Consider the following 21359-nt stretch of genomic DNA (forward strand, 5'->3'; position numbering starts at 1 on the left):
GTTTGTCACCACTATACAGGTCTGCCAACACGATATAACCGGTATATATTGAATTATTATATTCCTTTAATTGTGTGTCACCGGAGAAGAGATAAAGAAAGTTGTGTTGAAGAGACTGATACTTTATAGCTGAGTACTGGTTAAAGTTTATAAAGTGGGAACAAGATTTTGCAACAATGACGATAATGGAATTCTTTGGTTGTACATTCTTGGCATTTGGGCCCCCACTGGCAATGTTTGCGTTTACAATAGCCAAAGACCCAATCAGAATAATTATTTTAATTGCTGGTGCCTTCTTCTGGCTTCTTTCGTTTTTATTGTCATCACTTCTGTGGTTTATTGTGGTGCCATTAAGAAATAAACTTGTATTTGGCCTTGTATTTTCAGTACTTCTGCAAGAAATTTTCAGATTTCTAATTTACAAGCTTCTCAGGAAAGCTGAAAGTGGCCTTAAGAAAGTTACAGATAACTCTGAACAAATTACTGGTAACAAACATATCCTTGCATATGTGGCAGGATTGGGGTTTGGAATCATCAGTGGAGCTTTCTCCTTAGTCAATGTACTAGCTGATGCTGTAGGTGAGTTACAGCTTTCGTATTCATATCATAAATCACCTATTCCTTAGAGGAGCAAGTACCACAGAGTTAAATTGTATCTGCAGTGAGTTCCTCTGCCAAGTGTCCACCCCCATCTAGCTTATCCACTATGTCATCCCTATTCCTTTTGTGATGACGAATCATACTTCTTATAGTTTATTATGGTGAAATCAATTCTTATGATTATTGAAGGATGGCAGCTTTGGTTGAAGGTTACCAGTCATTGATGAGTTTTGAATCTCACTCAATTTCTGAACAGACAAAAGAATATTCTCAGCATAATTTTACATGAGTACCATTTAAAGTTACCTCAGTTTTATTGATGATGGTTCTTACTAAGTATAGTAATATTTTCATAAATATCCTACATTATATTCCCATATGTGGAGTATGAAAATGTGTGGTGTTTACAGTACAGGAGACAGAGAATCCAATAGGTATGGCCAAATAGTCAAAATTTATAACTGTGCATGACTCATTACTCTTGTTTAAGGGGGATTAAATTACTTGCAGGTAATCCACAAGAATTAAGAAAGATTAGTAGCAATGTCAGCAGAGATCTGACAAGCACCAGCTGTAACTAGCTTTTATTAACATACACTTTTATATTTGTGACAAGGGCAGCGTTACAAAACGGCAGAATGAAAAGGCCCAGAGTTGTATCTTTAATGAGTGTGAGGGCATTCAAACTTCCTGTGCAAGGGGTTGACAGCTTAGCATATCCTGATCTTTAAAAAGATAAACGGAACATTGATGTCAAGCGGTTAGTACGCCTGTCTTGTGTTCAGGACTCTCAAGTTCATCTCTTAGCTCGAAGGCTGGCTATCTTTATGTTTTTCACGATTTTCCTCACCATTCCAGTAAAGTGCCAGGATAGTATCTTAAATTAGCGTGCAACCCTTCCACATCCTTCACAATTAATCATCCTACCATCTGACACCAAAAATTTCAGCCTTTGGTAACGTCATTAAGTAAACCATGAAGTGCATTTCACATGGAACTCAAAACACAGATAACTATTATTATATTTCACTCATAAGTAATATTCCAAAGGTCACGCCCCCAAAAAATGATATCCAGGTACATTTACAATGTATCTGTGCGAAGGATGCGAACCACTTTATGCCATAAATTTGGTATTATTACAGGTCCTGCAACAATGGGTCTTAAGGATGGGTCTGATCTGTTTTTCCTTACTTCAGCGGCCACCGCTCTTTGCTTCATCCTGCTTCACACATTCTGGAGTGTTATATTTTTTTCTGCAATGGATAACAGGAACTATATATATATTGCATGGGTACTCGGTACTCACATGATAGTTTCATGTTTAACATTGTTCAATCAGGATGAACTGTATGTGGCGTCACTTCTGCCAGGATACTGCATTATGGTGGCTACAGGATGTATGGCTTACTATGCAGCTGGTGGTACATTCTACAGTTTTGTTGCAAGCCTGAAATTCCATTGAATGAAACTCTAAAACTATGCCATAAATCTGTGTGTAATTTATTTACATGAAAATGTATTATTAATAGACTTTCTTCAAGAAGAAAGACAATTATTATTCCACCCAACTTTAATGTAATTTTGTACAAGCATGTTTCACCAACCTTATCTTTGTCGGAGAGACAGAATACAGAATTGTGAAAAAATCACCATTGTTTATTGTATGTGCAGAAGCTCTGTCTTATAATTTTAGTAAATTGGCATAGTTTTTTTTCTGAGGTTGGTTAATCGCTATATGAGAGTAATGGGGCAGGCAGTTTAAAACAGATTTTGTGAGTAGGGGGCAACATAGATATTTAAAAGGTGTAGGTGACATACTGTAGTCAGAGTATGATGTTAATTAAAATATATTTTGTATCTGTTTGAATAAGGATTTTAGATTCTGTAAACATGATTAAAGAAAAACAATTTAACTGCAGTTAAATGCAGTTCTCTTACACAAAGATTAAGTGTTACCCCCAATACTATATCTTTATAATTTCCCATTTTATGTAACTTACACATCAATGGAGCATTGATATAAGAATATTTCTCTTGGGTAGCGTAGTAAAATATACATTCAAACATACAGATTTAGTCTGATGGATGATGCACCATTAAGATATGTACTTCAGAAGCAAAGCCACAACTCCAAACATTAATTGTGTGCAAGTTTCAGTACCAAATATTGCTGATTTGTATTCTATGGATGTGCAAATTTGAACCATATTCCAGAGTAGCCAGATATTTGTGTTCATAGACATCACTGAATTTTATTTATTTTTTTGCATATGTAATGACTGTTTTAATGAAAATAAAATTGGAAAACCTCTTAGTGTATGATAAATAGGCGTAATGTATATGTCAGGTAGATGATAATCAGTGAAGAACAGTAAATCTGAATTGCAAATGTCAGTGCTGTGTTCACAGAATTTTTGGTAATTCAAAGTTACATGAAAATTTATTGTATAAGATCAAGTATTTATGAAGTTCGTATTCTGCGTTGTAACGTCATTGTGTGCTCGTATCTATGTAAAAATCCACGTGGCGTCACAACCCAGAAGACCAACATTTTCACCGCTGTGAGAACCAAAATTTTCATACTGCTTCTACAAAATTGAATGGGACCTGTTTTTTTTTGTGCAGTGTCCCAAGTCACTTATATTCCAACTTTGAAGTACAGACAGCTTTCGATTGTACATAAAAACAATACGGTTGATGAGCAGCTGTGGTAAATATAATTTTCAGAAACAAGCCAGGCTGATTGTAAATGTAGGCAGATGGCATGCTTGTATATTAAGTTCCCTTTACAGCACAAAAAGACATTACCATGACTAACAGTGCAACAAAAAATTTCCCACAAGTTCATACATCTAAGTGGCATATATTAACTTACAAATGACAATCACTTCATATTGTAAACAAGTGATTTTTATTTAATGTTCATTCACCTTGCAAGTAATCAAATATTTGATAATGTGAGCACAGGAAAAAATGTGCATACTTTCAATACATTTTATACATAACATTGATAATATTATTCTGGCAATAGCACACATAACGATACAAAGGTAATTATCTTTTGTGATTATGACAGATACATTCCTCTTACTGAATCCATGCATTTGTTGATAAAATAATAACAATAACAATAAATGATCTGAAGCTTTCACTGCAACTAAGTATAATAAATTCTTCTCGCTTAAATCCAATGTTACCAAAGACAATCTTCTCACCAAACCATGACTTATGTTGGTATCTGAAAACTTATAAATGCTTTTATGAGAAATATTGACATCTACAAGCAATTACTGTAATATTTATTCAGTATTTTATGATTAAAACTGTATCTTGAAATCAACAGTCAATGTGACAACTTTATTAAGAATAATATGTAAAATGGTAGCAAACCTCATTTTGAAAAGCAATCACAAAAGGTGTTGACTTTTTGCACACAACTTCCCATTTCATACGTTATCCATAGGAAGTTTAATTTTCTACAGAATTGAAATGTGGACATTAGCTACAAAAACCCTTTGTGATTTAGTTCATTTTCTGTATGTGCTACAGATTTTTATCACCCTTTAAAATTCATCGGCCTCGGCCAGGTTTGAGCCAGTGAACCTTGGGTCCAGCGGCGAGCACGCTAACCACTAGCCCACTGACGGCGACATATAGAACCTTCAGGTTCCGTGAAATGTTGGGAGTTTTGTGACTGAGTACTGTTAGCTTCTCAAGAAGGACTGCTTCATGGAATTAATACTTTAACAAGCAATCCGCCATCTTTAGCTTCCTACATTTTGGTTTCTTGATGCTGTGTCTGTCTGAAAGCAGCCAATTACTCAGAGAAGTTAAAAGAAAAGAAAAACACCACAAATTAAAGCCACCTTCTGCATTTCAAAATTCACTGTTATTTAATAATTTTCTAAAGCAGATTTAGTATTATTCTGAAATGAAATAATTATTTACCTATATAATTTTTACATTTCATTAAGAAATGTAATACACTGCGGACCAGTAACTCTTGCTCTGTTGCTATCTTGATAATCTTCGCGCTAGATTTAAAGTGATGTGCTCTCTTCGAAGTTCCTTGAAGTCATTGATGAAATTATATTGCTGTAAAGGTACCACACACACAAACGCCTTTGTAAATATGCTTATTTTCATAATTACAAGTTTCTATGAAAAATGTGGTACTTTCTGCAAGTATAAGAACAAAAGTAAAATTATTTTATACCTTAACAGTTTGGACCGCTCTTGGACCTCTTAACGTTCTAATGGTGCTGATGGTATCAGACGATGTAAGTGTTTCATCACAGTACATGGCAAGGCATGTGGTGACCACACAACTACTTCCTAATCCACCAAAACAGCTGTGGAAGTCAACAATAACAATTGTATCAATGTCATTTATACAAAATGGTGGCTGTAATTACACGTCTGCTTTAACGTGTGCCCATTGTTATACAGAATATCCTATAAAATCAATTCTTCCGTGTTCAGTGGAAGGTACATATTCCATGTGTTGTTTCTCAAGCTGGAGGAAATGTTAAAATAAATTGTGTATGGCTTAGATGTCCATTCCTGTGATTTTAAGTGGGGAATTCAAGATCTTAAAAACTGAAGATTTCTGTCTTCTGGGTTGTTGCGCTGTGTAGTCTGGTCGATGTTAACCAACGTTTCAGAGGTCATACTGCCTCCGTAACGTTGGTTAACATCGACCAGACTACACAGCGCAACAACCCAGAAGACAGAAATCTTCATACTCACCGCCGTGAAAACCTGAAATCTTACATCTTAAAAGCTGCTAATAAATTTTTAAAAGTCAAGGAATTTTTCTCATCGCATCTATGAGAAAAAGAGGTTTTGCAGCTATCATGGCTCTCGAGGAACCCTATTCTTTCTTCAAAGTTTTTATCATCTTATTGTGAATGTTTCCTGATTCAGTCATGTTTATAAATTTGACAAATCTTCATATCTATATAGCAAGTCTATTAGTATGAGCTACTAACAAGTGTCTAGTGTCGATAAACAAACGACGGAACCAAAAAACTCGGCGTCAACTGCAAGTGCTTATTTATATCCCTTAACATTTATGCATTATTTGCACTTAGTGCAAAAAACTAATGCATAACTGGAAGTTACATCAATCCATCCATACATTTCAATTCACTACCACACGAGGCGCCTCCCACTCCTCTCTTTCAGACAATAATCTGTAAGCAGTTACCCAATTAACTCCATCATGCATAAAAAATTAAACTACTAACTGAATAAATGCCTTATTTCCACGTTCTAAAACAGTTTTAATGTCTTTGAGTATCATCATCAGCTGGTCGATATCTGGTATACCGCCATCATGAACAGGATAATGGTGAAGGCTGAAGCCATGACTGGTGTAATCCTGAAGTAAACGTGGTACTCTGTACCTCACAAGGTCCTCATGTCTGCACAGACAGTATATGTGACTAATGCCAGCAGCTTTCAGGTCAGCTGAAGAAAGAAGTGCCCACTCTTTAAGCCACATTTTCTTTCACCAAAAATAATAGCCTGATCACATAAGAAAATAAAAAAAACCCAGGCAAAAATTACTTTAAAAAGTTAATATTATATTCACCAATATAAACAAACCATTACTTTTCTTAGGATGAACAGCGTAAACTTCAAAATACAGATATTATCACACATTCTATTTCAAATCCTGAATTAGTTTGTCTCTGTTCACCGTATGTTATAACTTCATGTAGCTGAATCATCCTTGAGAATCTAACAGTTGCACAGCTAGTCAAGAACGTTCCTGTACTGGAAGCAAAATTTTTGTTTACATGTTCACAAGGTCACACCACTATTTATGTATGAAATTTTAAAAAAAGATCTAAGTAGGATTTTATCCTATGACCATCTATGCACGAACCCACTGTCATACCTAAATCATTTTGTAAATTCCTCCAACAATGCTTATATTTCCTGCCAGGAAGTTCACCAACAGCAATAGAATATTCATGGCCTGCAATAGAAAACTGCATCCTATAGAAGTAAAAAGTACACGTATTAGAATGCGTCTATCGCTATGATAATTTGTAGGTGGAAATTACAGATAATGCTCCAGGGGCAGCATATTTCAGTCTAAGACTACAGAGGGCAGAAAGTGAGTCACAACTATGGTTTTACTGAAATTTTACTTTACTTGCTGAACATAAAAAAATAAGACATAAGCATTCTGACAGCAGCATTGCAACTAACTTGACTATTGCTTTGGATAATGTCCATCATCGTGATTATTTGTTACAAACCATAATGTATCAGAGACTGATCTGTCTCTGTCATCAGAAAGGGGGGCTAATCACTGGATTAGCATTGGATTAACCCGTTCTATCAGACCTGCCAGAATAGGATTTTCACCTGAGGACGGAAGCAAGGGCAGCTACCGAAACGGAGTGCCTTGTTTAAAATATTAAACGACAGGCGAAGTTCAGAAAACAAGCAATACTGAATATAATGCCCCATAGTTAGAACCTTTCAGTGCTACGTGATTCTTAAAGCATTCTAGTGTCATGCACGCATTTCTAGCAATGGATTATTTGAGAACTTGACGTCGATTAAAAAATGTTAGACAGCTGTTACATTAAGACTATTTACAAATTACGTTCGGATACTTGCCAATCAAGCTTCAGTGGTCCTGCATCTTGACAGTATGTAAACCGTTCTTCGTCGGAATCAAGCATTATGTATGATTTAATACCTCACACCGGAGTTACAAATACGATGAGGTATACCAACATGTGATTATAATAAGAACCTCCCGCGACGATGCCACTGGACGGACAAAGGTAATCGAATTCAGTATAGAGTAGAACTATACTCATGTTGAGGACATTAGTGGGAACTTCAAATCTCGCATGACGAGGTTAGATTAATCAAACTCGGTCATAAGTCATGAAAACAGGAAAATCTATTAAAAAGAAAAATACAAATCTAATACTCTTGTTGCTAATCAATGGCAACGTGCAATAAGTAGTAGTTTAATGTCGAGCACGTATAGATTCACCCATGTTTAATCACCCTGACAGTCCTAAATAAAATTAAAGCCATCTCTGCTCTTAATTAAGCAGACTTATGGGGGGAAAAATATAGCTCCACGTATCATTCTGGGCACTAGATTGAGGTTAAGTTCCGGCTGCTCTCCCTATATGGTTGGGCTTAAAAATCGATTTGAAGAGAAGAATTCCTGTCTCTGAGAGGAAACGAACCCTGGTCTTCCAATTCGTAACCAGTCACTATGCTAGATTAATGTCTCTATGCAATAATATGCCAGGAGTACAAATTGTGAAGCTCCTGAATATGTGATTACTAAAAAATTATCCGTCAGTAATAAATTCTAAAGTAGTAATTAAACATGTTTTTATCGCTAAGCCCAACAAAAGTACCTTGCATTTAACAATCACTTTGTAATACAAAGTCAAGGCTCTTTGAATTATGCTGTTGCGTCAACAATCAGTTTCCGATAAGAACTCAATAAATATATAAACAGATCTCCATTTTCCTGTAACTCCTGCTTCCTTAGATCTGGAAGTTACAAGAATGGAATTTCTTCAAGTAGCCTACCAGATAGTTGGTTCGTGCAATGCGTTCACCTTGTCATGTTATGGTTTCGTGGTATTACTCTGTTCCTCCAGGCGATTAGTGGAACACTTCTCCTTTCCAATTTGTAACTAACGAAGACTCTGGTATTTAAAAGTCGTGATGTAAAACCAGCTTATTACAAGTTCTATGCGGATCTCAATGTTTCTACTTGTTAACCCTTCACAGCTGAGTTCGGGAGAATAAGGGGGGGTAATGAGTGACACTGCATCTGTCCGGGGGGGGGAGGATACAAATTTCTGCTGTGAAGGTTTCCAGAATGGAAATCTTGATGATATTTCGGGTTCTCAAGGCGACGAATGCAAAAATGACAGTCTTCTGGTACGTTGCATCCTAATGACGACGGCAGTAAGCACCTCCGAAACGTCGGTCTGGCTGTAGCAGACTACAGAGAGACCAAAAAAATATCGCCTATTACAAAGACGACAAGCGGCACATCACAGATATTTCGTGTGTCACAATCTTACAGCAAAACGACGTAGAGTTGAGATTAAGAAAGTGACGTGACACAACGTCGGAAATCCTTTTGATTTACGCCTGTTGTGAATAAATCTGCTTTTTCTTACCAGGAGCGTTGCTTGTTACACAGGTAATCTTACACCGGACCTAGAAGAAGGCCGACCACTGCTAACAAATTTCGTTCGGTCTCTCGCTAGCAGCTAGCAAGTTAGACAACAGACATTTTGTCAAGAATTACTTGCCAATACCCCTTTCATGTCTTAGAAATTTCACACAAACGTGGGTGGAGATGAACGGATAACAAGTGGCCACTTCGCCTTGTTCCCTCCGTCTGAGCATCGTGTGACGGGGCCAATGTCTAGATGTTGAGCAGTTGTAAAGCCAAGCTCGTACCATTCCATAATGCAGGAGCGAGCGGCAGACTTCAAAGGGATGGAGTTCAGAGTGAGAGGATCCTATAATAGACGATGGGGAAGAAGAAGAAGAAGAAGAATAAGCAATAGGATTGATGGTCGAGAGCGAGGGAGGGGGGGGGGTTCCTTGTTCCTCTCTTTCTCTGACACGCACTGCGCCACTCTTAGTCGGAAGTGCGTGCTGTACGGCAGACAAATCGGTCTCGGGTGCGTGTGTGCGTGTAAGTTCTACAAACTTTCGTACGTATCAGTTTTTTTTATTTGCTACGAGTGGCGAGAAAAATGACCACAAAACAACACAGTTTGTGTCAGCACGTAATAAATATGTAAATGGAATGGCCCGCGTAGAATTAAATTTGACTGCTATAAAATCGGATATTTAGAACATGAAAATTACAGGTACGATCATTTTAAGTGAGCGGCAATGATACATAGTAAAGTGTGAAAATATATACGAAACTGTATTGCACATTTCACGTAGCATTACAAATACTTTGTTTTACCACATAAATGTAACCGTAAATTGTAGCTACACGTATGTTACAAAGATGCGGAAATTTACAGAGGGACTAAGCAAAGTTTTGAAGGTCGAAAATAAGGTAACATGAAGTCTCATACCAGAACCAGATCCTGGTTATAACAAATAATTGGGAAAACAATTTGTGCCATTATTTTCTTTAGACACGCACAAATAACACAAGTTAAGAACTTGCATGACATTTGTGATTCTATCTCCGTAACACTGAACCATCACACTATCCACCACTCATCCATGTCCCCTCAAATGCTTTTTAATTTCGAATTCCGTTCGAACTCGGCACAAACAGCAAAGCCGTTCATGTGTAAGAATTTTAAACTACAATATGCCGATAAGAGAAGAATCCAAGCTGCCGTGGGCAGTATCTGGGCTGTTGGATGGATTCCGAAGACTGGGACCAATCCTATTTGCAACTGGATTGTTGTTGGTGACGTGTTGTGGACATGACGTCAACGCTACGATTGCATCACCGTCACAAAATATTACCTCTGGAACAAATCATACGGGATTTGACGCAATCCACGAGGGAAGGTTACGACAAGTAGGTACAAACCCTTGATAATTAGCTTTCTGTACATAACCTATCATACGTCCTCGGGCTTTGTTTCTGTTTCCTTAGAGATCAATAAACAAAACTGTCTGACGTATTTTAGCCTTATCTCATGCCTCTGGCTGTGGTAAGATGAGAACTTCCGAAACAAACATGAATAGGTTAACTACTATTAGCTTCTCAACATAATTGTTCATAATTAGGAAATACTTTCACAAAATGACTCATTGTTATATAATGGTTCCCATTCTAAAACCACTTCACTAGCGTTCTCTGTAGATGGATTCGAGAAATGACTTTAACAATCGCACAAAAAGACTGGGAGAACATTCTCATTTTGTACAGCGTCGATTGTTAATGCCAGCAGAAACCACGTACCCAATTGTCATTTCACGATAAAAGTTAAAGAAAAATACAATATTCCTAGAGTGAGTAGCGCTGAAGACCTAACAAAAGTACGACATTGCCAGATAATAATGGTGGAGCCCCAGGGCGCAGTTGGCGGTGTTCCTTTGATCTCAATTAGTGGGTCTTTTCCATCCAATCTGCCGTCTATTGCTGCGGAGTAACACAGGGAGTCGACCAGGTGCACCATCCCTTCGCCCCTCCCCTCCCCGCCACTCCATTCAGTAAAACCTGCGCGAGGGGCGAACAACCGCTCTTGCACAACAACAACAACAACAAAAAAGAAAACGGTACTCTAAACAAAAACATAAATTGTCACAGGGCCACCGCGCACAGTCCACAGATCAGGAGAAAATCCCTGCTAGGAATTCGATATACGCGCATGCGCAAGATTTCGCGGTGAGTGACGACCCATCCTAAAAGCATTCGTTCCACAACCACTGAACGAACAACAGACGACAGGCTTTCATGTGTTCTAATGGGTACAGCTTTAAGATTACCTCACAGAGGCACAGCGATTTAATCTAGAATATTATCGCAACACATTAGAGGTGCACTCACTACACGCTGGTCTCAACTGCTTGATGTTTCCAGTCTGTGTAGTAGCGTAAAACTCTGACGTATCACACTTCCCACCAATAGCAGCCCTCTAGTCCACCAGGCAGTAAACATTCCCCCCGCACCGACCGGAAACGACTTCCCCTTACAGGGATTTTCTCGTGATCTGTGGACAGTACTTCTGCTCGCAGACACAAAATTTTTTCCCCGTCGAATATAGACCTCACTCCGCTGCAGCTTATGGCCCCACGGGCGAGGCAACTTCCAATCAGAGGCCGCGAATGGCACATCCGCGGTATTATGACGTCCATTCGCCTTGAATCAGAACCCGAAAAAACACATCAACCCACCACGTCTCCTCACTTATTTTAACTTCAGATTGTCCTTCTTTTCCATTTTCTCGGTCTTCAACGTAATCGCTTTCAAAATAAAATTACGTAGATGGCGGTCTTCTGGGTTGTTGCGCCGTGTAGTCTGGTAAAAATTTACCGACGTTTAAGAGGTGCCTGCTGCCTCCGTCATCAGGGCCAGCCATCTTCAAAAAATTTCTTGAACAACTCATTTGTTCTTAGTTCCAACTTCCGAAATATTCTCTCCCATAAATCTCGCGTGACTTCTCGAAGAATCAGGAGCACTGTACTATATTTCATAACATTGCCCTCGATGCACTAAAAATAGCCGAACGGCTTCTTAAGAACTCTCAAAAGCTTTAAAGTGGTAATTATTTGTGTACGTCATTTTAACACAAAGCCGTATTTGTGGCATTCCTTTGACTTTTGACACTTTGATCCCAAAATTTGCAAGACCCCGATGTTCATGTTTTAGACGAACTCAAGAGTTGAATGTCGAAACAGAATTCCTCCATCTTAACATTAAAAATAAATGCTCATCATCCCTACAAACCTGAGATGAAAACTGTGACACTTAAGAGCGATAATTCATCGCCCTTATGATGGAGGCAGCACACGCCTCTGAAATCTCGGTCAACTTATACGAGACTTCGCCAGACCCCGCAATAGGTGCCACCATAGCCTCGTCTGCATTCTTGCTACCAGAGTCGTCATTGCCGTAAACTGACTATTGCATTAGGAGCACATCCCCACGTTTTCCGAATGATGCAAAACAAAGAATTAGTATTTCTAAAATAAACATTATCTCACGATTCCATTAATTTTCGTTCGAGATTATCAAATGGCATATATTGAAAGAAAAGTTTAATTGTATTCATATTTTGTTAAAAGGTCTGCAAGAAATTTGTTACAGTAAGGTAAAAGTGTCGAATGATATGGCGGACGGACATTACGTTATAACACGATGCAAGTAAAGAACGCCTAGTACCTGAGCTAAAGAGATCATAAGCAATGCGTGTACGCCCTTTTCTACGTACTCATAAAATAATTTATTGTTATTAACATCAGCTGCAAACTTAATACGACAAATAACTAAGCCAGGGTATTAAAGCCATTGAGCAGAGAAGCTGAAAGTAGCTCAGCCACTCAAAAAATACCCCGTCTCTTATTGAAGCCGCAAGTATATTATTAAGAACTCTATCCCGAGCAACTTGATCTATTTTAATATTATCCCATCTAAGTAAAGTCTCCCAAATAGCAGCATATTTACTTCAGGTAGTTCGATTGAAATGTTGTATGTATTTCTCATCTTTCCTAAGCATGCCGTACTTATCCTCTCAAAGTATAATAACAAGTGAATTAGTTTATAATTCGTAGAAAAACAAAATAAATCAGTCTCGTTGACAGTTCTGTCCTCCGTACACTCTGGTGTCGGATGCACTCGCGCAACGCGAGGTGAATAATATTTAAGAATACAGCCCGTACCGCGAAGAAAACACAAGACTTCACCATTAAAAAGATCGACCTGTTAACCATTTGAAGCCGAAACTCGTCTACGTAACATTTAAGAATCCAGTCCGTACCGCGAAGAAAACACAACTCTTCACCATTACGAAGATCAACTGGTTAACGCTGTTTAAGGATTTAATCGCTGTTTATTCTAAGAATCACAGGAAATCCAGAAAGTACTAGATTTTCTCTTTTATTAATTCACAACTAGACTATTTTCTTTAGACTCTCTGCGTCTTAACCGCATTCAGATCTGGCACCATCCTAACTTTCTACCGACGCCAATAACCTCGCAGTGGACAACGTGTCGTTTCTACGAAAATTATTATTATACGTATTATAAATCACCAGCGAAATGCAGAGAGCCATTTTCAAGTGGCCGCCTCTCCCATGCGATAAAGAACTGTCATGATGCTTCCACGATAAATTCTTGTCAGTCGGCGCTTTTATCCTCGTCACATGTCATTCATGATTAATTTATAAAGAAGAAAAACAAACGTGAATATAATGCAGGGAGGTTTGAACTTAATGATTAATTAAATGTTGGAAAAAAAAAAGTTCCTCGTGTCATGTCAGTAATAATTCTTTCAGAACAGGGCACACACGTCTGTCAGTGAATTACACGACAAAACGAACTTTCTGCTATATGCAAATAGCGTAAAAACCAAATTACAACTTTAAACATAACCATAAAATAATTGAACACGTTTTTATAAAACGATGTTGCAAATGTTTCTTTAATTCAACGCCCCAAGTAACTTTAATCTTCATTAGCTTATTAGAAACCACTTACTTTATACGCCACAAGGGACAAAGTATAATAATAATAATAATAATAACATAATAAATAATGTACGCGAGACGTCAGGTTCTCATCGCCCTGATGATGGAGGCAGCAAGGACCTCTAAAGAGGCCATCTTCGTTGGTTTGGCACAGGCCTGTTTTATTTCGGTGATAAAATCGAAGCGAATCAAGGGACCAGCCCGCTTAAGAGATTTGGATGGGAGGATAATATTAAAGTAGATGCCAAATTGTGAGTGTGTGAACTGGTCAGAATTTGGCCATGAAGGACTACTCAGTGGTCGTAATTATAAAACAAGACTTTTGGAAATTTTAATTGCTCGTAACTAGGAATGAGATGACCGGAGCTCGCGACGGCCTTAATAAAATCTTCGAGACCCGAAAGACAACCCTGAGCCAGCGACTTCTGCTCAAAATTTGGGGCGGGGCTTACAACCACCGCATTGAAGCAACTGCTGTCAGGATCCCACCCCACGCCCCAGAGGAAACCCCACACGTAATAAAAATGAATGTTGATTCTGGTCTCTTTTGTTTATAAAGTGAGGTTTTCCACGGGACGCCGTCGCGTATTGTAAGAGGCCAGTCAGGCAGCTTGTCCGTCGTTCCGTCACACTCTTTCTAACCATTAGAGCTAGTTACTTATGAGTTATGACAGCGGACGGCCCAGTCATATATTCAGTTCCTTTGTACTTTTATAGGCCTGCAAGCCCATTTATATAAAAAAGGGTCCTTTAGCCCCAGAGACCGCAAGGGACTTCTTGAGAGGAACACCGAATAAAAAAAAAATATCAATGCATAAAGATCTAAAGATTCTGTACAGCTTTTGTCAAACAGCTATGAGATTAGGGCTTACGTTTAAAAGAATATGCATCATCGCTTACGTACCCGATGATTCTCTGAAACGTCCGTAAAATTTTATCCGAAACTACGCGGCGCAACGTCCCAGACGACAGCTAACTTCAAAACAAGAATTTTCCCCATTTGGTATGCCATATACCACCCAGCACTTAGAATGTTCTTGTAGCTCTGAAATATCCGAAAGTTTGTCCAGCTATTTAAATAAAAAGACAATCTGACGACATTTTGGAAAAAAAACTGCTTTGCAATATTATTTGCGTTATTACGGTCAAAGCCACCTTAATTCAGTATCTTAATCCGGTCTCTGCTCTGAAACAGACGTGCATTAACTAAACTAACAGCTATTATTTCCTTAAACAGCGTTAACCAGTTGATCTTCGCAATGGTGAAGTGTAGTGTTTTCTTCGCGGTACGGGCCGAATTCTTAACCACTTGACAGGACTCGAGGAAAATCAGAGCTTAAACAGCGTTAACCAGTTGATCTTCGTAATGGTGAAGTGTCGTGTTTTCTTCGCGGTACGGGCCGAATTCTTAAATGTTGTTTGGATGAGCTTCATTAATTGGCATCCGTTCCCCGCGCTCTGCAACATGTCGCCGCGAGCCGTTGAACTGATTCAAGTACCGACATTGGGACGCAGCCACTAAGTTGCCGCGTGACTAGCAGACGCCCCGCCGCGTGGCGCTGCGTCTCTTTCAAGTCGCCGACAGTCGACTATCGCTGCCCGCACAAAATCCACCTCCGTCACAATCATCAAAGCTGCTGCACAGAAAAGAGAAGAAGTTGCACTTCATCTCTTTTTGTTGTCCATTTCTCTCATTCTCCATCTTTATTCGTCTGTATTTCTTGTCACTGTCTCGGTGCCTGGGGCATTTTCTATTGTTTCTTATCTCTCAAAATACAAGCTACTCTATTACCTGTCACTTTTTGTGTATCCAAATCTTTTGTTCTTCGAGTCTCACCCATGTCTTCTGCCTTATCCTCCCAAATTTCTGTTTCTGGAATTCGTGGATCGAGGTAGGAAGTAGGCAAACGCTCAAACCGACCTAACCAAAATGTCGGCGGTCTCCTTTATACCGGCACGTGATCCAGAGGTCGCCGCCTTTCCTCCTAATCTGACAATCACCCGGTCATCATTCTACATCCTAATTATGTTGATTCTTATTAAAGATAACCAAGAGTTATTGTTTTGTGTATTTTAACGTCAACATTTTTAGACAGAAAACGGGGGTTGGGGGGGGGGGACATTCTGAAGAACTCCGACAGAAATTTAATAAAAAAAAACCTACTTCGTACAATTTCGCTTCGTTGGCTGGGAATTCATGTTTTATTTGACTAAACTGTTTCAGCTACAGAGGTTATAGCGTTGATTTAGATTAAATATGATAATGACAAAGAATGTTGCGGACAATTTCAATGTACTGTAGTGACGTCGACGTATAGATACTGATAAATCAGACTATCCGGTAACCGGGGCCATCTCATTTGAGAACCTGTAATCTCACTTGGTACCCAGAACTTACTCGTTAAGACGACACTAACTAACAACTCTTAAAGTCGTCAGAAGTCGGACTAACTAATGCCGGTTTACGTGAGAGATTTGGCTCGAGTATACAGCGTAATATCGCTGTAATCTTTTGATTAAACGCTGGGTAACGAATTGATGCACTCATGTGGGACAGACGAGGGATAATATTAAAACGAATAAAGCCTGAAGTTGTGGACTAGATGCATCTGGCTCACGTTCGGGATCTCGTGAAAACGCTATAAAACATTTGGGTTCCGTATAAGGCGAGACATTTCTCGACTAGCTAATCGATCTTTAGCTTTTCGAGAAGGAATCTTCTCCATGGACTAATAAGTGTGAATTGTTTTACAGGATAACAGGAGCATTGAGATGCCCGTGTCATCTCGACAGAAGACATCCCGTAGCCCAGTTAAGTACAGAACATCCCATCACGGCAGGAAGAAAGGCAGAGGGTCACATGTCAAAGGCACGGCAATGTCTGACGAGGACGCGCGTCGTAGCAAACAACGACGTCGGAATAACGGCCGTGGAAGGGGCAAAGGCCAAGGGAAACATCGCCACAACAAATCGAGACAAAACCGCGGAGACGCCTCGCCCCAACACAGTCACATTCGACGAAACTTGGAGAAACAGTTGCTGGTCGGAAACAGAACCCTGGAACTACTTGGCGGCGGAGGCGCAAGGATACTTTGGACAGGCAACAGTACTACCACGCTGACAAACGGAACTTCAAATCCTCCGGCAGTGTTCGGGGACTCCGCTTCTGCACAACGCGTCTCGCCCCGATTAGCAATCAAGAACGATAATAATACGTCATCAGATATAATCCAGTTAGATGACAGTATTACGCAGTCTCAGATGTCTTTTCGTCAAGCAACAGCAGCATCTGGTACAAAGACTGGTCAGAATATTAGTAATTCTCGTGGTAACACAGCGTTTAAATTTTCAGAACGTTCACAAAGCGCCATAACACCTGTTGACAACAGTAGGGCGCGAAATATCCCGGTCCCGATAAGATCCGGTGCTGACGAAGCGACAATGACGGATTACCAGTACGATTATGACGGGATTCAAGCTCCGGGTGTAGTTGAATCTTCCGTCTGGTTCAATCCCACGGAGTTGAGGAAGGAAGACGAAAACACGGATGTATCTACTAAAGGTGAAAGTTCAGAACCTGGGCCAATGCAGGCTGCTGTTGGTACAACGCTGGAAACGGTCCTGGGTGTTCTCACGGATCACAGCGGGAGTGGTGACTCTGGCGAAACGAGCAAAGAACACGATGATCCATGTGAAAAATGGATGAGATGCAAGGACAAGCTCCGAAGGGCTTTCCTCGGTCCCCTGGGAACACTGCCATCATGTCCATGTAACTACCCCAGTGCGATATTCTACGACGACAAAATATGGGACCAGGCACAAGGGAAATATTACAGGTAAAAGCTTTTAGGTTGGCAGCATTTTATTACCGGCGATATTTTGAATTACGAAGACCTCTGCAACGATGACAAAGAAATATGGTAGTATAAAAGTGTTGAGGTTTTCTTGAACAGACTGTACCCACGGAAAAACATCCTCACTGGACTCCGTGGCCAGAAAGAACTTGAGGAATAATTTAAATTTGCTGTGCCGTAGCTCAGGTCAAACGCCGGCTTCTCACCAAGAAGAACCGGGTTCGACTTCAAAATTATTTTCATCCATCACCGCCCCTCGAAGTGGGCGATAGCTCTGAACATGAAGCACATTTCATAACCTCGGTCCTGAATCAGAGGCTTCATCTCTGACAGGCATTTGGCTGTTCCCAAAGTAAGAGAGTTTGCTTTTTCGTAATGTCGGATCGCGCATTAAGACCCTCGTAACCTTGTCGAGTTCAACCCCGCGTCCTTGGCCCAATCTCAATAAACGTTTTTCCAAGAACTCTGGGACCAGGTAAGGTTTTGCTTCGTTTGCTGTGTTAGGGAATATTATTTGTGTTAATCTTTAAACATTACAGAAGACTCAGGTATAGTCTGAAGCCTGGTTTGGCCATTGGAATGATTAACGTTGCTTGTACCACAAGAGAGTCCATTGCCAACCTTACAAAATCAGACAGATACGCAATAACGCAATTCTACTTTAAAATCTCTGACGTCAATCGACCCAGAATTTATGTTTTAGCTGTGAACAACTTTTCCCCATCTGTGGAAGACGTGAGATTTTGATAACAGACTCAATACCGAGTTTTAGGAGCGGTTTAGATTAAAATGTAAAGTTGGCACGCATGTGTCAGAAACAAAGTCTCTCATTCTGGCTGGGGGGGAGGGGGAGATATTCCTAAATACACATCTAGCCACGGAACCAATCAACGACAGATGGAAGGACTTCAGATATTGCGTTCTTCGCACAGAATTGTAAATTTTAAACAATTCCATCTCGAGCCAAAAAAAGCAGAATGCGTGGTGGAGTTTTACCTCCGTGACTCTCATAATACGCTCATGACGTGCAGGTGGCGTGACGTCAGTGGGGAGGCGGAGCGACTGGACGTGTACAAGCCAGGGGCCGCGTATTGCATCCGCTCCTTGTTGGCGCAAGGCAGCTCTTCGATAGCAGCGCAGCGTTGTTGCTACGACAGGTGAGACAAACAGACAACCACAATGTGCGCCTGCGCGTACGGTAGTTTTACAAACTACGGAGTTCGTAGGCTCATTGTCGTCAGAGAAAGAATTTAGAAAACAAAAGTCTAAGTGCTTCAAACTCTGAAACTTGTTTAGGATTGTTGATTACATTCTGTGTGGCAGTTCCTTGATAAATTTCAGTTGCAAATACCCATTTCATCTACGCCACACAAGGACTGGCATAATATTTTACCTGAGGACCTAAATGGGCTATCATATGCATATTGTTGAATATACAGGAATCTGAGAAATGTTGTAGACAAAATTTATACATTAGTGGGATGAACTTTAAGCACGTGTGTTTCAATTTTTGAGTCATTCCTTTTAGAATTTGATCAAATTTTGATCCAAGGCATGAATTAAGGCTGAATTAAGATTTTGAGAGGCTCTAAGCTATGACCAGGCTCTTAATTTTTTTTTAAAAAAATCAGAAATAATTATTAATAAACATTAAAGATTTGTATTTGAAAAATTACATGGTCACCCATTTTCATGGCGAAATAATTTAACATAGTTGCTTTGAAATTACATTCAATTTTTAAATGAACACTATTTTCTTTAGTAGGAATGGAATCTTTGGATTTATGAGTCTGCTAAAATGTATTATTGGTGTTGAAAGAAATTTCAGTATTTGGTGGTCCCTCAAACTGTGAGATGCTAAGCCATAACTTGTTTACTTTGTACGTAAATCTGATATTTTCTGTCAAAAAATCCTTCGGTTAGGTTAGGTTAGGTTAGGTTATGTTAGGTTAGGTTAGGTTAGGTTAGGTTAGCAAATGTGCATAAAAATAACATATTTATATGGAAACCCATTTACCTACACCTGTAGCGACACATAACAACATTAAAAGGTCAAAGAATTGTCGTTCTTACACCAGATCCGCCAATGAATGATATCTTACGATTTAATGTTTCAGGTATAGAAGGCTTTTAACCCGTGGTTCTGGGGCTGGTACCCCAGATTTTGTCAGCCCAGAAGTATCTACTTCATTGCATCAGATGGTTGACATTCTACCCTGGAGGCTCTGTAAAGGCGACTTCACCAGGTCCCGCCAACTATTTTATTATGAATTATAGAATAAGTCAATAAACATCACTGCTCAGGGCATCAGATGTCACGTCATTTAAAAGAAAATATGTAGGGTTTGAGGTTCTCACGGCAGTGAATCCTACCGACGTTTCGGAAACAGTGCACAGTGTATAAAGATGAAAGCTGTAATTTTTTCTTGGATGTTTTGGACAGGCCGCATTCCTTGAAAATAATGTTTTATGGTGACTGACATTTTTATCATAGGAGATCAATAAAGTGAACTAGAATATACAAAAACAAATATTTTTAAATTGAAACATTATACAGAATAATAAAGCAGCTCTGCATACACGGCAAGTTTCTTAAAGAGGGGCCAACATATTTGTTTTTCTCTCGTCGGAAAAATCGTAATATAATTCTCAGTTTAATTGCTTTGAATGGTTCAGTGTTTCTGAGTGAGTATTAAAAATATATTTTAACTTTTGCTGTTTCAGGTACAACGCGGTCCGTCCGCCAAATAATGAAAACAACTGCACAGCAAATCCCATCGAAGAAGAATTTCTACGACAAGTTCAAATTGCACAGTATTTTTAAATTATGGTTGTCACGTGATATAGAAAACAAATTCCTTTCTGCCTAACCAGTAAGACAGTTCCTAAGATTTCCTTTCTCCCCCCCCCACCCCGTGTGAATATTGTCTGCTGTTAAATTGTTTATATTTTCAATATTTATTTTTACGTATTATTCCTAAATTTTTGTTCTGTGGAACCCTGAGCTCCAAGTGAGACTGATAAATTTTTAATATGAACACCAAACTGCAAAATTTGAATTCCCTTTCAGAATAACACAACGTCAATTCCATTCTCAAGAAACACCGAGCCTCGTTCAGGTCCAATAGCGCGGGAAAGCAAAATCAGAACAAAATATTGTGACAGTAAAACTCACATCAACGCAGAAGCTTAAGAAAATGGTTAATTATATTAAGAAAAGAAAAGCATTTGAAACTCATGCAAATCAGAAATCAAAAATGACTTAACTTGCGACATATAGGCAATGATAAGAATCACGTGAGTAAATAGAATACAAGAAACTCCTTTCCCGGGGGTAAAGGTCGGCCGGGGCGTGATGCTGACCACTCACCCCATCTAGCGCCGAGGTCAAGAATGAGTAGGAGCTGTATACCTCTCCCCCCAAGCGTCTACGTGGCGTATAGTGGGACAATGTCAAGTGACAATTATTCATTGTATAATGTACATGAAACGGTAATGTGTGAATATGTATCTACTGATGTATTTTTTTTTTGTAAATACTCGTGAAGACTTCAACAATAAAATGTTTAAAATACTTTACAATCCTGATCTGTTCGGCTGTGTTCTTTATTCTGTCGTGGAAATCAGATCGTGAAGTGGAAAGATGATGACAATGCGAATCACTAATGCAACTCTTTATTTGGACAGGAGTCCGCTCCACCAAATCGAAATCTCCAC

General features: G+C 39.3%; 3 protein-coding genes across 5 annotated transcripts; 2 read left to right on the plus strand and 1 right to left on the minus strand.

Annotated features, from left to right (window-relative positions):
- The first annotated feature begins 10 nt into the window (after positions 1-10).
- aph-1 (gamma-secretase subunit Aph-1) lies at positions 11-3950 on the plus strand. The gene is made up of 2 exons (XM_022061581.2): positions 11-579; positions 1746-3950. Exons 1-2 carry the CDS (start codon positions 177-179, stop codon positions 2063-2065), a joined length of 723 nt encoding a protein of 240 aa, XP_021917273.1. The 5' UTR covers positions 11-176; the 3' UTR covers positions 2066-3950.
- LOC110828665 (cyclin-dependent kinase inhibitor 3) lies at positions 3496-7388 on the minus strand. 3 transcript variants are annotated; one of them, XR_015535270.1, is made up of 6 exons: positions 7243-7388; positions 6509-6609; positions 5853-6075; positions 4820-4955; positions 4552-4698; positions 3496-4402 (listed from the first exon to the last, which is right to left on the minus strand). XR_015535270.1 is itself a non-coding variant. In XM_087349328.1 (5 exons), exons 1-5 carry the CDS (start codon positions 7305-7307, stop codon positions 4618-4620), a joined length of 606 nt encoding a protein of 201 aa, XP_087205454.1. In that variant the 5' UTR covers positions 7308-7388; the 3' UTR covers positions 3496-4617. The 3 variants fall into 3 exon arrangements, 1 of the variants encoding a protein (XP_087205454.1); XR_015535269.1 differs by having other exon boundaries at positions 3496-4406; XM_087349328.1 differs by having other exon boundaries at positions 3496-4698.
- Positions 7389-8956: 1568 nt separating this feature from the next.
- On the plus strand, positions 8957-21330 carry LOC110828455 (uncharacterized). The gene is made up of 5 exons (XM_022061208.2): positions 8957-10174; positions 16543-17624; positions 18674-18799; positions 19760-19888; positions 20367-21330. Exons 1-5 carry the CDS (start codon positions 9959-9961, stop codon positions 20464-20466), a joined length of 1653 nt encoding a protein of 550 aa, XP_021916900.2. The 5' UTR covers positions 8957-9958; the 3' UTR covers positions 20467-21330.
- Positions 21331-21359: the final 29 nt, after the last annotated feature.

This window comes from Zootermopsis nevadensis, unplaced genomic scaffold (genome assembly GCF_977971745.1).
Source record: "Zootermopsis nevadensis isolate Lab colony 2312 unplaced genomic scaffold, Znev_1.0 Znev_ptg000016l, whole genome shotgun sequence".
Classification (NCBI taxonomy): domain Eukaryota; kingdom Metazoa; phylum Arthropoda; class Insecta; order Blattodea; family Termopsidae; genus Zootermopsis; species Zootermopsis nevadensis.